The sequence below is a fragment of the Myxocyprinus asiaticus genome, chromosome 28 (assembly GCF_019703515.2).
Source record: "Myxocyprinus asiaticus isolate MX2 ecotype Aquarium Trade chromosome 28, UBuf_Myxa_2, whole genome shotgun sequence".
Lineage (NCBI taxonomy): Eukaryota > Metazoa > Chordata > Actinopteri > Cypriniformes > Catostomidae > Myxocyprinus > Myxocyprinus asiaticus.
In genome coordinates, this window is record NC_059371.1 from 7,957,464 (window position 1) to 7,976,083 (window position 18,620).

Here is an 18,620-nt window from a genome sequence, read left to right on the forward strand (position 1 = left end):
CCAGTCTGGCCATACTCTGTTTTTCTGATATTAAACAGTTTTCAGTTTAATAAAAAGTGCATTGCTAATTTTTCATTTACACTCTACCAAGGAAAGTCTTCCATCCATTGTAGGCTGTGTAATCAGATGCTGTAATATACATGTTGTATTTGAAATCAAGCGTGTCGCTCTTAGATCTGCTTATCTCTGTGGAATTTATTTTGTTACATCAATGCAAGCAACTTATAGTAGATACACAATTTCACATTTAAGATTTTTTTATTTATTTTTATTAATCATCATTAATATTGAAATATTATCACACAGTCATGGTTCACAGAACCAACAAAATATCATTTTTATTGTGATGTTTTGTTACAGTACTTTAATGGTGGTGATATAAAATGCGAAATTGTATTACTGTAATGAAGAGGTGAGGAGTCAAACTAAACCCTGAAATTTCATCCACATGAGGTCAAAGGCCAAAATACAGTGACAGTTACAGGGAAAACTTTCACTCTGGGCCCAAAGACAAATAGGTCAGTCTTTCTGTTCTTGAGAATATTTGTATATACTGTAACAACCTCATCTGACACCCAGTGTAACAAACCAGTGACCTAAACATTCATCATAGATTATTTGACTTAACTGTACACAAAGAAATAAACTTAGTACCAACATCATGACTAAAAACAATAACAATTAGTAAAGTTTCTGTTCAAAATCTAACTATATATATATATATATATATATGTGTATATATATATATACACATATATATATATATATGATTATTCTGATCACAACATAAGCAATACTTATCTATTTGTAACAGCAATAGTAAAAATGACCCTGAACATGTCAAAGTTATTTATATTTGAAAGTGGAAGGCTTGAATGACCAGATAAGTGTAACATGCTGTGCCACATCAAACAAATGCAGAGTCACTGAACACAGTCTGTGACCTTGATGATGTTGCACTTGTGAAAGATTTCAAGTAAAGCCATGCATTTATTACCTACAGAAAATATTTTCCATGCACTGAATGAAGTTGATTTTTCTCACCATAAGAATAATCTTTCTATTATTACATCTACAGAAAATATCTTTACAATTTAGTATCTTTACACTTTTTTTTTTTTTTTTTGGAAGACAGAAATCTCAAAATACTAATACAGAGAATGCTTAAGTGTATAAAATGTTACACATTTCATTTTCACTCCAGTGCAGTGCAATCCCATTTTGTTAAACTTCTTAAAGTAACCTATAAATCAATAATTATGGGTTACATTTTGAGACCTTGGCTCTTAAATAATTTTACCCAATCATCTGAAAACAGATGGATGTTGATTTCACACACAGGCTTAGAGAACATACATTTTTCCAGCTGATTAGTATGATAAATAATAAATTAAACAGAGGCGATATATCAGGCTCATAATACTGTTTTTATCACAAAAATTCAGTGAGGCATGAGTAAGTAGACTGCTAAAACGAACACAGGTCAATAGGTCAGTGTTGGGAAAAATACAGCATATTTTCAACTACTTGTACATGTTCAAAAAAGTTCAAGCATGCATGTATATAAATAAATATTGTTGTCCGATCATACATATTACTTAGGCATCTTAAAGTGATTTATTTATTGTAACAGACTGAGAGAAAAACAAATGTTTTTAAATCGGTTTACAACGTAAAAAAAACAAAAAAACACTGTGTGTAACATTGACACATGTGACCATTATAATACTGAATATCTCACAGTTAAAATCAAAAGCTTTTAGAGAAGGGCTAAAGAATTCTTGTGCTCCAATTCATATGAACACTAGCCTTGGCACAAATGTTACTTTATACTCTGTGAGCATACCAACAATTTGTACGCTATGAGAAATGTGTTCGATACTCTAGTGGAAAAGGATGTAAATTGGAGGTAATCTCAATGCACTGACTGACACAACAACTTTTTTTCTTTTATAACAAAAGTACCGTATGTTGTACATGGATCCACATGTAAAATCATTATGTGATACAGTGCATTTAAGTGAAAGTGCTTAGCTCCTCTCTTGAATAACAAATGCAAAAAAAGGCAATCTTCTAGACCAGAGCTCGACAACCTTTTTGACATGGAGTGCCATTTTTAATGGGGAGTAGTCCATTTCTTATTCATTGTGTTGAATTATTTTTTTTTTTTCGATATCATTAAACTTTATTTCCAGGTATAATTTTGATTTGGAATCAGATTCGAGAGTTTTGAGAGTCACCATCTTTGTTTAATGAGGATTGTACGCTGGGTTGAAAATCTCAAGCATTGATGGCTGTCTTCCTTTTTCAAGTGTAATTGTGAAAGCTGCCTGAATTGATCTGTGCTGACGGCTCGTGTTGCACAACTGGTTTCGTTACAGTCTTGTCACACTTTTAATAGTGTTTACCTTTCCATTGTAACTACATAAAACACTGCTTGATCATGAGAAATGATTACATCAAGAGGTAGATTGGCATGCATGTGCAAGGGAATACATATAAATAAAATATATTCTCTTGCTGTTGCTTGCGTTCCAGTGATTACCCCTCATCCGTGCCATAGGTTGCCGACCCCTGCTCTACACATTGCTTTCATGCAGCTAAATAGCAGCCTAAGAATCACACTTTACAGTACACTATTCATTTGAACTACATGATCATGTATGACCAAAATCTAAAGCTCTGTTCTGAAACCTAGTACTCTGTCTTGCTGTCTGCTAGGGATGTTGATGATTAAACAATGATCAGTGAGTTTTTGTTTATAATTTAATTGACTATGCAGATCAATTTTTAATTAATTTCAGTACAATTTTTCAGTAGGCTAATCATACAAGCACATGGCAAAACACATGTTGCCAAGCTAACAATGTCACACTTTAGCTTGACTTACACTTGCAGTTGATTTCAATAGTTTGATGGTAGTATGTTGCTGAGCTAATAACATGATAATCTAGCTGTATTAGCACTTGAAGTTGATTTCAATATATATATTTGGCTTATTAGAGTATTGTGCTGTTAGCATGTTGCTAAGCTAACCAACTTATATTCTTATAAGCACAAAAAATATTTAGCACATGCAAATTTTGGGTAAAATACTCCATTTGAATTAGATATTTTCTCAATTTTTCAGTATAGAATGAAATATAGTTATTGTTAATCAAAATTTCTCTCGACTCCTTCCACTATCTTTGAGAAATATTTTCACTTAGTTAAATGCAATGCATTCTTGTCCATGAAGGAAACATGCAGTGCTGCCTTATAATTTAGCCTAAACAATGTACCTTAAAAGGCAGTATAATTTGTCTGCCTAACTTATGTAGCAGCCCACGCATCAGAAACGTACCTTTGATGCTTTAAATGCTGTCAAGGTAGGCAGCTCACTAGGTTTTGGAATAGAGCTTACATCTAGCAGCACTTCTTAGCCATGGTAACAAACAAAAAGTCACTAGGACATCTGTATAAAAACTCTAAGCTTTCCACAGTCCTGTGGTGAACAGATCATGTGTGAGAAGCATGCTGACCAAAAGTGAGGAAATTGTGCAGTCTCCGGCAGTGAAAGAGTTTACATCTGTCACCCTCCAATTGGGAAGTTGGTGCATTAATGCAGTTCAGTTACAGAGAAAAGTCACTATACAGGAAGAATCAATAGAGGGCACTCACACAGAGAGAAGAGATCTTGATGTCATCTGATTTACACTCATACTTAGAGAGATTAAAAGGTAGAGAAAGAGAACTTTGAGTCAGTGAAGGCAAACATCTTTCCTCTTCTGGTTCATCTAGAAGGTGAAAACATGTTATTCTGCACCTCGTTTGGATTTAAGTCTATTTTCCTTTCTAGATCATAAGGTGAAGGCGGGGTTGTGTTTCCTGACTTCCTGTAGGAGGCGATCTCGGTCAGAGAGAGCTTTCTCAAGAGCTGATTGGACATCAGCGAGTCTGGACTCCAGAGACTGCACCAGAGAAACACGTAGATATAATATTATAAGAACTATTTTCAATTAAAATATTAAACAGAAAATATGAATGTTGAACGGTTAAAGCATATAAACTATCCTTTGAAATATCCTAATGGGAGATAATTATAGAAAGCAGTGGCAGCAATATGCCTCAATCCATGAATAATAAAAGGCGATTAGACTTCAGACATGAAATTAAGATATCAAAGGCCACCATGGTGTTTTGTTGTCCTTGATAGAAATAGTAGCCAAGCACTGGAAAATTGCACTCAACACTATAGTTCCCCTTAAATGGAGATCTTGATCAGTCAGTGCTTAGAACTTTGACTTATAACTGTGTCATAATTTTGACAATCTTAATTGATGTACAATTCATTGTAGAAAATATAACAGCAAACTTAAAAACCCCATAACATATTATTTCCTGGTTAAACATTGTAATGGAGATGCATGATAAAGACTTAACTCCAGCATTCAGCGTTCACGAAGACGCCCATACATTGGAGTAATCATTCACATTTCATTAGAGAGAATTATCATTTGTGAGTATTTTGTATACATATGCACAGACATTATGAGCGAGCATAATTAGGCAGCATATTCAAACAATTGTGACTTCCAAAAACTGTCAAGTCTCTAAACCTGTGCTTTTTTGTTGCTGCTTTTTTGTGCCGATAAGCTAGCCCATATTTTCTATTTTTAAACAGGATTATAAAATGTGAATTAATTAATTGAAATGTATACCATTGTGTCAAATTATGTTATATTCTCCTGGCAATAAAAACAAAAGAAAAAGTGAACAGAATTTTGCTTTATGGGAGCAGAATACTTATCAAATGTTTGAAAAAGAATCAAAATTTTCCATTACATGAATTAGGGTGGAAGTTAGTACTGTGACCACATTATCTGTATAATATTTGTCTCAATACATGCGTTTGAGTTTTACGCTACACACGTAATAACCACAAACCCTGTGCAGTTCAAACCTTTAGTTTATGTGCTTTATTTATTATCTGTCGTAGTATTTTATTAGTACTTAATATTTGCTATTAACAAATGTTGCCCCAAAGCTTGATAACATTTATTAATTTTCAGAGTAACTATTTGCATTCAGATGTAACCCCAAGTCTATTGGCAACATAGAAATATACGACAAACTACGTTGAGAGTGTCGCTCCAATTGTGTAGAGCGTAGCACTTAAGTTCCTGTGTACGTATAACCAGGGTTCAGTGCTGCATTTCGTGCATTATTTTTCCCATTCTGTTTCTTGTCTCCGCTCTTAACATTTTTACCATTTATAATACATAAATTAATATAAAGGTAGTTTTACTATAGTAATATTGTAGTAATCATGTTTTTGCTTTTTGTGGCAGAAAGCATAGATTTGATGATATTAACAATTGTGTTACTACAGTAATATGGTGTTAATATAGTAACCAACAATTATGATTAGAGGACACTGTAGAGGATGTCAGGACAGATCTGTGTTTCAATCAAAAATTAAAACATTTTAAGCACATTGAGACATTTTTCTAGAAACTTTTTTTTTAACAGACATACAGAGCTTCAACGATTCACACCTTAAGTCAACAGGGGGAGGTGGTGTTTAAATCTTTTGTTTGAGCTGATAAAGGTGCAGTGGGGACTCACGTGATGTAAGGCAAGACCAAACATGATCGATTAGGTTAGCAACATTCATTGAAAAAAATATATATTTACACTAATAACAAACAAACTCAGTAGGGTTTTATTAATTCTAGCTGTTTTTTGTTCATTCAATTACTGATTGATTTTATAATGTCGCATAATATTTGGGAGCAGTGTTTCAACAAGAAAAAGGCATTCAGATTTAAAAAAAAGTCTGTCAAGACCATCATATTGTGAACGTGAGGCACAAGTCAACATGGACACATTGCTGGAAAACATGCACCATTTCACACTGAAAAAAGAAACCTAATTTAAATACAAAAAAGTTCACGACTGATATCACTGCCTACTAGCTCAAACTGATAACACTGTTACACAATGATGACTCTAAGGATTTATAGATATTACTGTTTCATTTTCTGTTAATGCATGATTTTCTGTAAAGCTGCTTTGAAACGATGTTTTGTGAAAAGCGATACAAATAAAAATGACTTGACTTCACTTAAGTTGCATTGATCATATTGTTATTGAACCAGATCGAATTACCTGCCACTAAGTTTTTTTTTTTTTTTGTCTTGCATCCTTCTGTCGTTCGAGCTAATCATACAACTTATTTTCATCTGTACAAGGATATCAGAGTTTTTTGCTTTAATGTTTTATTTTGGCCACTAGAGGCCCTCATTGTGTTTCATTTCAGTTTCCCGCCATTTTATCATGAGCTATTGTTTTCACCTGTGCCTGTTCTGGACTGTGTATTTAAGTTGATCACTTCCTTTGTTTCTTTGCTTGGTCATTGATGTTCCTAGCCAGTTACTGCTGTAAGTCTGCGCTAGTTCCAAGTACTAAACTTTGTAAGCCTTTTGGTTTGTTCTTTCCCCGTGTTTAGTTTTTTGCTGTTTTTTGATGTCTTTTTCCTGAGTTTTTTTGGAGATTATTTTTTCCTCCTTTTGGATCTTTTTCTGGACTAAAGATTTCTGTTTTTTGTGATTGTCAGTAAGAAATTGCTTTTGTACTCTTGCTATTTTTGTTAATAAACTCTTCTGGGTTCTTTTAAGAGCACGTCTGATTATTAGGTTCAACTCCCTTCTGTGGCTCAGTGGTAGAAATTAAGACTCTTGCACCAGAGACCCTAGTTCAATTCCTGGCTCTGACAAAGGATGCTAACATTATGTAGTAAATTTACTCAACTATTTCAGAACTCAACCCCAGTTAAAGCATAACACTGGAGAATGACATAGAGGGAACCCCCTCTATCACAGCGAAATACGGCGGCAGGTGTGATTAAAAGAAAACAAACACACTAGCAACTGTAGAACATTTGGAAGTAAAGTGGAGCAAGGAGAAGAAAACTTTCTCAGATGTCATGTTCGTTATTTACACACATTGCAGGGCTCACTGTCTCTGTTTGCTCAGCTGCAGTGTGCGCAATACAATGTTACAAAAAGAAATAATTTTCCACACTATTGTGAACTACAGGGGCCAGCAGCTCGTCCTCTCGTTCGGTCCCTCCCAGCTCTGGTCCTGGGCGTGTGGGGATGCCAGTGTGCACACATGGAGATTTGAAGCCGGCTCCCCGAGAAGAGGTGCGCACTGCATTTTAAAGACAGCGGTGATGAAGCATTCTCCCCATCAGGTGTGCCTCATTCACCGCTGACCAAACGAGGCTTATTAATTATGCACCTCTTCTCGCTCTCCCGCCCAACTCCCGTCATGAGCCTGGCTGAAGGGTGGCCCTAAGAGACAGGGCGACGATGATTCCGCCACAGGCTGGACAGGTTTTTTTTTTTTATTAATTCGTGAGTTTTTTCGGTTAAGATGTGCGTTTTGGCCCAGCGTGCGCATGTTGATGAACGGTCTCCTTTCTTTTACCCACAAAAATGCATTAGTTATGTGAAAGTTATGGGCTCTTCATTTTAAATCATATGGATCTATATATGGAAGCTATATATGGAAGCCTCAAACATCAACTGCTCCTTTTACCATGATGATTCAGATAGATTGCTAATTATTGCTTTGTTCTGTGGCGTGTTTCACGTGTACTGTGGCGTGTTTCAAGTGTACTGCATCTATAGACAACATTTGGCAAGCGACCATTTTGACAAACTTTGCGAGTTGAATTGTAATGATAAATTATTTCATATCACTGCGCTTCTCAGCGTGAACCACTAGAGGGCACGTCTATCTGCAGCGGTTTATGAATGTACACACAAATTGTTAGACATACAATGAGTACTTTCAATTTGATAATTTATAGATACTGATTTCTAGATAGACTTGGTTTAGATCAAATGAATATCTACACTGGCTAAGAAGTACTTAGCAGTTTTCTTATTTTATTCTATTATTTCTAAACATATGGATGCATTAGATTAATTTATTTTACATTTACACTGTTGACAACTTCCCCCTGTGGTGCATTTAATGTGTTTGTACATTTTTCTTGCACACCTTGGTTTCCTATAATGAAAATAACTTGGATTCCTCTAACCAGATTGCCTTCTAATAGCATTCTAATAAAGAACATGCAATATGAATCATGTTGGAATGTATTTAAAAGTAGAAAAAAAATCAAATTGTGAATAACCTTACTTACAGTTGTCTCTGCATATTAAGCTGGGAAAGTATTTTAACACTGAAAAACATATTCAGCTTTAACCCCACCAATTTTTGTTAGATTTCTCTGAAAACAAGATCTAATATTCTGTCAGTCTGCTTCTCAAATGAATTTTTATTTTATTTGTTTTTATTTTAATTTTTTTATTTTTTATGTTTACATCAGGTACACAGGTAGCGGTCTAAATCTGCTGGGCATTACTGCCTGCCACACTTATGCCAGTGCCTTTAGTCGTCCAGCTACAGGGTCATCAGCAAAGGTGTTTCGCCCCATTAATCCTGGAACATCTCCTGGTGGTGAGGCAACACTTAGGGATGTCTCCTCATCAACCCCCAGCAGCTTGACACTGGATTCTTTCCACCGCCTCTCATTCCTGCCTTCCAGTTAAGACATTCCTCCTTTACAGGTCATAACATGAAGCTAGAGATTAATAAACCCTCCCATGAGTAGTCCTGCTCTATGTCCCAGGCTTCCTCTCTGTTAGAAAAGACAAGCTACCAAACTATGCCTACCACCCCTCCAATGCCTATCCACAAACCTATTTCCCAACAGATTAAGTAGGAGCGCGACATGAGAGGCGAGCAGCGAGACTGCGTCAGCCACCCCTCCAACGCCCATCTTGGCATAGTTATGCTCCCCTACTCAATCCCCCTCCAGAAAACTCTGGATAAGGACCGAGTGGGTCATCGGAAATCATTCCCCTTCCCATCTGCCACATACTACCTAACCATGCACAACAAATGTCCCCAATTCATACTCTTCTAATTTCTGCACAACCTACATTTGTCCTTCCTACTTAACCATAGCCAGGAGCTCCCTTTCTAAGCTTCCTCTGCAATTTCTCCAGATACTTCTTCAAAGCTGCTACAACAATGTTAATATCTTTCAATTGGTACTGCACTGATGTTCTCATACATCCTCTACACTCAACCTCCACAAGGTAAGTGGCAGTCTTCCATCCATTTCCCCTGCACTCGGCATGCAGATCAGCATATTTTAACTTCTTCCTCTCATAGGCTGCCTCCAGTCCCTCTTCCCATTGGACAGTAAGCTCAATCATTATGACTTTTCTAGCTGACATGACAATAAAACTACATCTGGCCTCAAGAAAGTAAAGGCGACCTCAGAAGGGAATTTCAGCTGCTGGCCAAGGTCGACCACCATTTTCCAATCACTCTCAGGCACCAGGATTAATCTGGCTTCCATCCGTGCAGTGCCTTGTGTGGCGCCTCCCTTTTTAACAAACTCAATAAACTTCCTCAGAGGGAGCATGACAGATTATCACAGTGACAGATTTCCAGGGCTTGGAAGGGTGTCATAGGTGGATCTTATTAGAAAACTTAGCCTGGCCTGGGGTACCTTTCACAAGTCAGCCCATCCTAAAATTCTATCAAATGTATCCTACCGTTACATCCAGCACACTTGCTGCTGCTGGCTGACTGACTGATCTATTCATATCCATTTCCTCTTCCATTATAGATACTTCTATCACTACCATCACTTTCCTCTGCTTTCTTGAGGCTGCTCACCACAGTTTGGGAGCCATCACACATCCAAGGCCTGCACTTCCTGACTGGGTTATTCCAACAATCTCTTGATGCTGCAGCCTTGAAACCACCCTGTTAACAACCTCTTCTGCTTTCCAAATGTGGCCTGTTCGGACCTGGGCTTGACCAGCCCCCACTGAAAGGTCTGTCGAATCCCTTAGCTCTAGGACTAGCCTGGTCTTCTCCTGCTTGTAGCCCAAGGTGAAGGACTTTAGTTGCAGTTCCAAGGCATTTCTCCCAAACAATGCTACTGCACATTTGAAAGACAATGCGTTCAACCCAGACACTTCTTGACGTAACTGTTGGTCTTGGTGTGCATCCTTGCTCACAATTTTAGTGGCCACATCAGGCAAATGTACAATGTTGGTAACTGGTTACAAATTGGTTACACCTGACCTTGAATTTGTTTGGGAGATGACAATGGTCTATTTCACCCAGGCCCTCTTTCAGCTGCTTCAGAACCAACCCTGCAATATATTTATCTGGGAGATCTGCTGCATATTCTCTTTCTAGACTACAAATAGGCTTCTCTGCCAGCACCAGGATTCTTTCCCCATCCACCTCAAACGACATCTGGTCATTCCAAACTCCCTTACAAGTAGAAAAGTTATGTGATTTTGCCCATTCCAAAAGTTCTTGCAGCCCTTTCAAGAGTCTGTGTGTTCATGCAACAGTTTTGAAGATGATAGTGACGTTATCCTTATAGCTGTGCAGCGCTGGCAATCTCACCCCAGATTGTGCATGGATTCCTTGGGTCATCTGTCATTAGGATGATCTTAAATGGAGTGGTGGCGAAGTGGGCTAAAGCACATAACTGGTAATCAGAAGGTTGCCGGTTTGATATTTCCAGTTGCTGCCAGCCAGTTGTCAACTCCTGTGTTGTGTGAAATATTTGCAGGTCCCCATAGTTACTGTCTACCAAGTTCCAAAACTCCAGTTCATATCTGACGAGCTGGTGTGGAACCGATCCATAGGATTTTGTCAGGTCCAGCCAGACTACATGGAGGTCCTACTTGTCTCTCTTGCCAGATGGGATCTGCTCCCATATCAATGACGCATGCTCCACACTAGAGGTCTGTGCTGGACTAGTTTCTCCATCCTACACCCACCCGTTCCCGCTAAATCTTACTCTATGTTCACCTGCACTGTCCCCGCAATGATTTTCTTCCCGACTGCTCCAGTATCTGCAATCCTGCATACGTTTTCCACATTGCGCAAAAGTCATACAAATAGACAAGTGTACACAAAGTTTTATTTTTCTGTTATTGCTATTATCGGATGACATGTGACATGATACCCATCTGACTTGCCTGAGGTTGATTTCTTCACACTAAATTCAACATTTTCTAGTCTGAGTTTCACATCCTTTGATGACAGTGTGTCCATCCTTTGCCCTGCCATTCTTCTAAACCCAGTTGACTACCTGCATAGCCTGCTCTAAATACTGAATCATCTTATGTACATGCTGTGTGCACATTTTTATAAAGCAGTTTGTTTACTTTTTTTTTTCATTTATTAACTAATAATAATAAAAAAAATATCCAAATCTGATTTTTTTTTAGGCTTTTCTCTGGCTGCCCGCTCCCTTCCACAACTCATGGACATACTGTCCACTACCGCCTTCAAATCGGAAATGTAATCCCATTCCACAAGAAATCTACTTGGGTCCCACGGGTTCTGCGGCAGTTCCGAGGAAATGCAGACCTCGACTCCACACACCCAGGTAAACCTGGTATGCCTGCCTTCTGGCAGCTTGAATCCATTCTTCAGGAGGTAGTCAGACATCCTCTTTGCTACCAACGAAAATAAAATATTTCCCTCCACATTCAGTAGAGTAATACTCCTAAACTGACTAATGTTGGTGGATTCCTGTACCTTGGGTATAAAGATGGCCACTGCCCTTTGCCATTCCAAAGGTACGCACTGCTTCTTCCAGGCAACTCTCAGTAATCTCCATAACAGTCTAAGAACCATGGGGCACTTCTTATACAGCCCATACGGTATCCCATTTGGGCCCTGGGCTGAAGTGTCCCTGGCCATTTCTGACACCTGCCTGATCTCACTCAACTTCGACATCAAATCCCACTACAGGAAAATTACTGGAAAATACAAAAATAAGAATATGAAGTGTACCAGTAATATTTGTGTGTCTACTAATTTTCTGTTATGTTATACCTTGTTCTTTTCTTGAGGTCCAGAGCAGGAGTGGCTAGTTGTCTCTCTGTCCACTTCTGTCTCAATCCCAGATTGGCTTTGAGCAGCTACATGTGTAAGAGACAAGAGTGAGACAGAGGAAGCACACAGTTAACAGGTCAAAGAAATCAAGTAATCTGATCTGTTATCATAACCTAAAGAATCTCTGATGGATCAGAAAGAACTCACGTCTCAAGCTGACGATTCCATCATCTAAACGCTCCAGCACAATGCCGTCCAGAGAGAAGAGTACAGGAACTGGCTGAGGAGCAGTTGGGTAGACACGAGGACAATCATCCTGAGAGAGAGAGAGAGAGAAAGAGAGAGTCTCTAAGATCTGCATATTACACCACAACTTACACTGTGTGTTTTGCATACGTGGTCTATATAATAAACTGTGTATTCCCTCTAAATTCTGTACATTGTGTTTATTCTCCTGGTTAGTTTTGGGAAATGTTACTTCAAGAATGCTAACACTATGCTTGGGTTGCAGGTGATTTTATTTCACAATTTTTTAATTCTTTGAAACCATTTTTACCAGAATTCAAAGTGGTATTTTTGGAAAAGTGCTTGCATATAATGATTGCATCCCTCTAGACATTTCACTAATAGTTATGTAGAAAGCTCTGGGGATTATAATGGGAGCGATCGAATTTTGTTGCATCAGGCCACATGCTTGCAGTGTAGACACACTCTAATTTACAGTACACCTACATAACAGTAAAGGTGTATTATAACTACTCTATGTTAAAAGTAGTGTGACTCATATTATGCCATAAATTAAAAAACAAAGTGGCACTTGTTACTTTCAAAACGTACTCTGATTATTTAGTATATTATAATATTAAATAAATACTTTTATTGTCATCCACTGCCTTTGTCTTCTCATAGTTCTGTTACACACCATGTGCTAGTTTGTACAAGAATGCAATTCACTGCGAACACAATAGAGTGTGCTACAGATGAACTAACAAGGGGAATGATTCCATTGACATATATTCATTTGGCAGATGCTTATCAAAAGAAACTTGCAGTGCATTAAGTTTTACATTTTAACATCCCTGCATGGCAATCGAACCCATGACCTTGGTGTTGTTAGAGCCATACTCCACCAGTTAAACCAGGATGAGAGAGTGTGGAATCTATCTCCTTTCCCTCATGCTCACCTTCAGTGTAACGGTAGTGTCCCACAACCACAGTCTCATTGGTTGCGTGTCTGTGCTGAGTTCATCCTCCAGGAAGGGCCCCAGCGTGCTTAAGGTAGAAGCCAGGAGCTCAGCCCTGCACCCTGTCAAACAAATCTCTATGAACCCTACACTCTCAGACAGAGGGGAGTGTCTGCCTGCACGTGGCCCCATCTCCAATCTGACTGCTGCTGCGGGCGGGTCAGAGAGAGCTTGAGGGCCAGGAGAAATAGAAGCACTGGAGGAGGCAGAGCCACCTGCAGGCACAGAGGAAATATTTAAATATAGGGACATTCTGAGAGATTCTTTTGGTAAATATGCAATCTGGAATAAAGTACAGTGTGAATCTACATAAACACATAATAATAGTAGACTAACAATCTGTTACCACAGAAATGGAGAGGGAATGAGCGATGAGTATGTGGAGAGGTTGCTAAGATAGATAACCATATGCTTCAAGAAGCAGATTGTATGCTGTGAACCACAAATAATGAAATGTGGTTGTTGGAGAGACAAGTTCTTGAGAGCCACTTTATATCCAGTTGAATACGTTTCTATCCAGTTGAATAAGTAATGCATATCAACGGGTTCTTGATCTCCGTCAGGGCTTGTTTTGCGATAATGATCAGCTAACTGTACATTATCCCACTTATTACTTGGTTCCTTCCCAAATAAATAAATAATTCTACATAAAATATTGATTTGAGTTTAAACTAATTATGTGAGGAGACGGAGACAACTAGCCTACAAGAGACATGAAACACAGTGTAGGAAACTGATATACAGTTAAGCAGTCGTTAAGCAAAATATTTGACTGAAGAATGCCACGACTGACCAATCAAAATCAAGTATTTCAGGAAGCTGTGTAATAAGAGGCAGAGGATTTCTATTTCTCTAATAATCCTCTAATAATGTCATGAATATCATCAAGTCAAGTCATTTTTATTTGTATAGCGCTTTTCACAACACACATAGTTTCAAAGCAGCTTTACAGAAAATCATGCTTTTACAATAATGAAATTGTAATATCTATAAAGTCTATAAAATCATGGGTGTGTATTACCTTTATCCAACTGATAGATAAATCTTTCTCATTAGTATTGATAAACTGGTGTTATCGGTGTGGTTGAAATGGACAGCTGGTGAGTGTAGTTTACTTTTACATAAAGTGTCCTAACCTTGTGTTAATGTCAGTCCTGCCAGCAGGTCTGTGACTTTATAGTTGCCAAGTTGTTTAGACACAAGCTCCTTGGCTTCCAGCGCCACCACAATATCTTCACCACGCATCTCTGTCAGGCACTCCATCCGGCTCAGGCACAAAACTAACACAGACACCTGAAAGCAACAGCAGAACATAAATCATAGATCAGACAAACAATCAACTAACCTAGACATCTAAAAACAACAGAAAAGAATTCACAGATCAAGAATACAAGCTGTTGATCTAGGATTGCATCAATTCTGACCGCACTGACTGCATTTACTACATTTTCCGTCAGGGATCATTAAAGTACCTGCCTAGCTATTTTATTGTAGACACCGTTAATTAAAGGTAATGTGTAATTTCTCCGCCACTAGTGTTACCTTTCCACTCCCGCTGTCTGGCACTGGTTAAAAAACAAATGGCCCACCCCCAAACTCATACTTTAGAGCCAATGTTGCTGTGTAGGGCCAATCAGGATGTTCAAATAAACAGAGCATCACAGTGTTTACTTTTCTAGTGTGGAGTGGTGGTGGCGTAGTAGGCTAAAGCACATAACTGGTTGCTGGTTCGATCCCCACAGCCACCACCATTGTGTCCTTGAGCAAGGCACTTAACTCCAGGTTGCTCCGGGGGTATTGTCCCTGTAATAAGGGCACTGTAAGTCGCTTTGGATAAAAGCATCTGCCAAATACATAAATGTAAATGTAGTGTTATTTTTTGGGAATCAACCTACAAATGACTTACTTATGGTGGTCTCTACATATTAAGCTTGGATTAGTGAATTTAACATTGAAAATTAAAGAGAGAGAAAAAAAGGATCCCTTCCTAAAATCGAGGGTTTTGGCAAAGTTGCTGTAAACTTGTCGCAAATTCACAATTTTCACATGCAAATTAGCTTTGTGGAAAACTCTTCATTGTTGCCACAGACAAGCTTGCCAGTAGCGGCAAATTGAGCATTGTCACAAAAGGTTTGCTGCAGGTTCACCACTATTGTTGAAAAGCTGCAAACTTCTGGCAAACATTTGTGGCAAACTGCAAACTCATTTGCATGTGAAAATTGAGAGTTGCAAATTTGCAGCAAGTTTGCCAAACCTCTAAATTCGTAAGGGAATTTTGAAACTATAGGTTGTCAAGAAACATAACGGAACTAAGATGAGCTGATGATGTAGACAAGAGTATTCCAAGCCAAGTTTGGACTTTATGCACTGAAACAAATTTTTTTTTTGGAGAATAAGTGGCAGGTATTTAGCCCTCTGCATGTGCTACACAGTAGGCTAGGTAAAACTGACCATGTCTTGAGCAATATCTTCTGTGCTGTGGGACAGAGAGCTGCTGAGGTCTGCTGATGACCCTCCTTCTGTCCCTGGTGCAGGACTAACACAACTGCTTGAGTGAACAGCTGTACCGTTAGGACGCAAAGACTCCACATCTGAAACAGATGGAGGAATGAGGCTTTAATACATTTTTGTTTGATTATTTTTGCCGGTAGATTCAGATTTACCATTTTATCGCAATACTTCTATTGCATGATTTTAAAAATCCAATGCTGGTTTCCGTGTAATGCGCTATGATGTATTTTTTTTTCTCTGAAACCCTCATCTTCCCCAGTATGACATGTCTAGAACTGCTTCATGTTTTTTTTCTTTTTTACAGTACTAATGAATAGGGATGGGACGATATGGTTATCTAGCAATTCGGTTTGATATACGATATGAGGTTCATGATTCAATATAATCTCGATTATATATAATGACACTTAAATTACAAAATATTAGTTTTTTAGAGTTTTTTTTTCTTTTATTTGAGCAAAATACACACGATAATTTCTCATCAAAATAAAGTTCTATAATACACGATATAAATTCTCAGAATTTAAATAATAAGAGCTGCTCATATACTTTTCTCTATAAGAAAAGATCACAAACAAACAAGCTTTCAAAAACAGTGGGGTACATTCAGGCTGATCAGGTGCAGAACAAGCAATAGAAATGAACAAAACCTGTCCTGAAAAAAAGTATTTGAAAGTGAATATTTTATTTTAATCATTTGTTTGTCATTATTATCATAATCACATTTTAACTTTGTAAAAATACAAAAATTCTGCATTTTATCAATTAATATTGTATCATGAAATAGTATCTATAATAATGATATGAGCTATGACTGTTTGAAATAATGTGTACAATTTACAAGTAAAAATATTGAGTTTACATTCATTTGTATAAGAAATGCTAAAAAGGTACAGTCACTTTAACTGTGCATTTCACAGTGTTCCGGTTCAGCAAACATCAACGAGAGGTTTCTTTAGCGCATCCATGCTGTGTGAGATCAAAATTAATATTTATTTTTACTTTTTTATCTGACTGTAAAGAACAGAAAGGATGTTAAGACACATTACTCAATGAAAGTGGAGTTGCCTCATCTTGAATGGACACACATTAAACGATCCATTTTATTCTCAAGCACTTTTCACTAAAACAAGGCGATTTTCCTGGTATTAGAGTACTTAACATTTCTAAATGCTAAATTCAAGCACTTTAAGCACTTCAAGGACCTTGGGTAAACTCTGTAAACAGTGTAGAAAAAAGCGCTGTAGTGGTAAAATCAAGCGATAGAGAGATTATGATGTTTGACGGGTCATTTCATCTATGATCACATGGACAAAAAACAATGTTGCAAATTTTGAAAAATCGAGTTATGCCACGATATGATTCGTTATTTTTTGGTTCACAATATAATGAAATTTGATATATCATCCCATCCCTACAAATGAATAGTCTTAGCTTTTGGTTTGTGTCCATATAGCTCCAAATAAAAAAGAAAGTTAACCGAGATTAAATTAGCAAAGTAGGCCAACTGATTCATCAACAAATACGCATTACTACATTGCTTTGTAATATATAGAATATTTTTGGTGTTCAATATCAAGCAAAATTAACTATAATAATATATATATATATATATATACACACACACTATCACTTTGAAATAAAATTACTCATACTGTGACATAAGTTCCTGCAGACCCTATATTGTACCATATGTCACCGACCCTTTGGGCATGAATCGGTCTTTGGAGAGTTACACAAGTGTGTAATGTCCCATAGTCATATGTTGTACTTTGTTTCTTTTCTTCTGGGACAGCTGTAATATATATATATATAAAATGATCCAGACAACAACAATTACAGTTTTAATACTGTTTAAGACACTAGTGCAATGAGTGCTAGTGTACCAGAGTCCATGAGGATGACAAAGTTTTCACTGATGTCACTGTCAATAGATAAACCATCGTCTGCCAAGCTCTCCTCTAGAATGGCACTATCACAGGAATTTTGGGATGGAGACTGTTTCATGGACTGAAGCCGCAGGTTCCCCATGATGGAGGGACTGGACTCCTCTGGCCGCAAGCGTTGCTCCCTACAGCAAACCATATCAACATAACGGTTTCAGGATTAACCACCAAGGAAATGACACACAGAGACAGCAACACCTCGGCTTAATTCAAGACATAAACAGCTATGGCGTGAAGAATTAGGCCATAACATGTTAAAGGGTTTGTTCACCTTAAATTAACATTATTTACTCACCCTCATGTCATTATGACTGTCTTTTTTTTTCGTGGAATGCAAAAGGAGAAGTTTAGCCAAATATCCTGTGCGTAGAATGATCCATTCAATGATAGTAAATGGGAATGGATGTTGTCAAGCTCAAAAAAATACTTGGGATGTGGTGTAGAAGTCATATGGACAACTTTAATCCTTTTATGCCACTTTTTGTCATGTTTGGACCTTGACAGCATCTGTCCCCAATCACTTTTGTTGTATTTAAAAGACCCATCTGGGATATTCTGCTAAACTCTTTTTTGACAGAAAGATGAGGGTGAGAAACTGTTCAGGGAAAATTTTCAAATACAGCCAGTTAGGCCTCCCTTAAGCAAATACAACCATTCACTAGAATAGCCACAAGCAGTCTCAGCTCTTTTCAATTATGTACTGTGTGTACTGCAAGTGAGCTCATTTAAAAGATGGCCAGTGTTTTCAGAAACAAATAAGACACTGTTTCAAGCTTACCCACAAGATAAATGCCTCTGATCAGCAGGTAATTTCTCCCGCTCAGACTGCTTCCAGACCATGGCCAAGTGAGGAGGTATTTTTCTCAATCCCATTGGGAACTATGACATTGTCCTATTATCTCTATCCTAAATCATTTATAACTTGCTAGAGATAGAATTACAAACATGCCTAAACTAAGCTAAATTCAATCTAAAGCCA

The 18,620-nt window shown here is 37.7% G+C and overlaps 1 protein-coding gene across 8 annotated transcripts in view; it reads right to left on the reverse strand.

The window, feature by feature from the left end:
* Nucleotides 1-705: 705 nt before the first annotated feature.
* bltp3a (bridge-like lipid transfer protein family member 3A) overlaps nucleotides 706-18,620 on the reverse strand; it is a 57,522-nt gene continuing 39,607 nt past the window's right edge. For 6 of the 8 annotated variants that reach the window (XM_051659745.1, XM_051659744.1, XM_051659742.1 and 3 more), the window contains 7 exons: nucleotides 17,582-17,766; nucleotides 15,636-15,775; nucleotides 14,321-14,477; nucleotides 13,125-13,399; nucleotides 12,148-12,256; nucleotides 11,941-12,026; nucleotides 706-3,950 (listed from right to left, as the gene is read on the reverse strand). In XM_051659745.1, coding sequence (XP_051515705.1) covers nucleotides 3,840-3,950; nucleotides 11,941-12,026; nucleotides 12,148-12,256; nucleotides 13,125-13,399; nucleotides 14,321-14,477; nucleotides 15,636-15,775; nucleotides 17,582-17,766 — 1,063 coding nt within the window. In that variant the 3' untranslated portion in view covers nucleotides 706-3,839. Of the gene's footprint in view, nucleotides 3,951-8,312; nucleotides 11,865-11,940; nucleotides 12,027-12,147; nucleotides 12,257-13,124; nucleotides 13,400-14,320; nucleotides 14,478-15,635; nucleotides 15,776-17,581; nucleotides 17,767-18,620 lie in introns of those variants that run through there. The other 2 variants (XM_051659740.1, XM_051659743.1) reach the window with 2 other exon arrangements.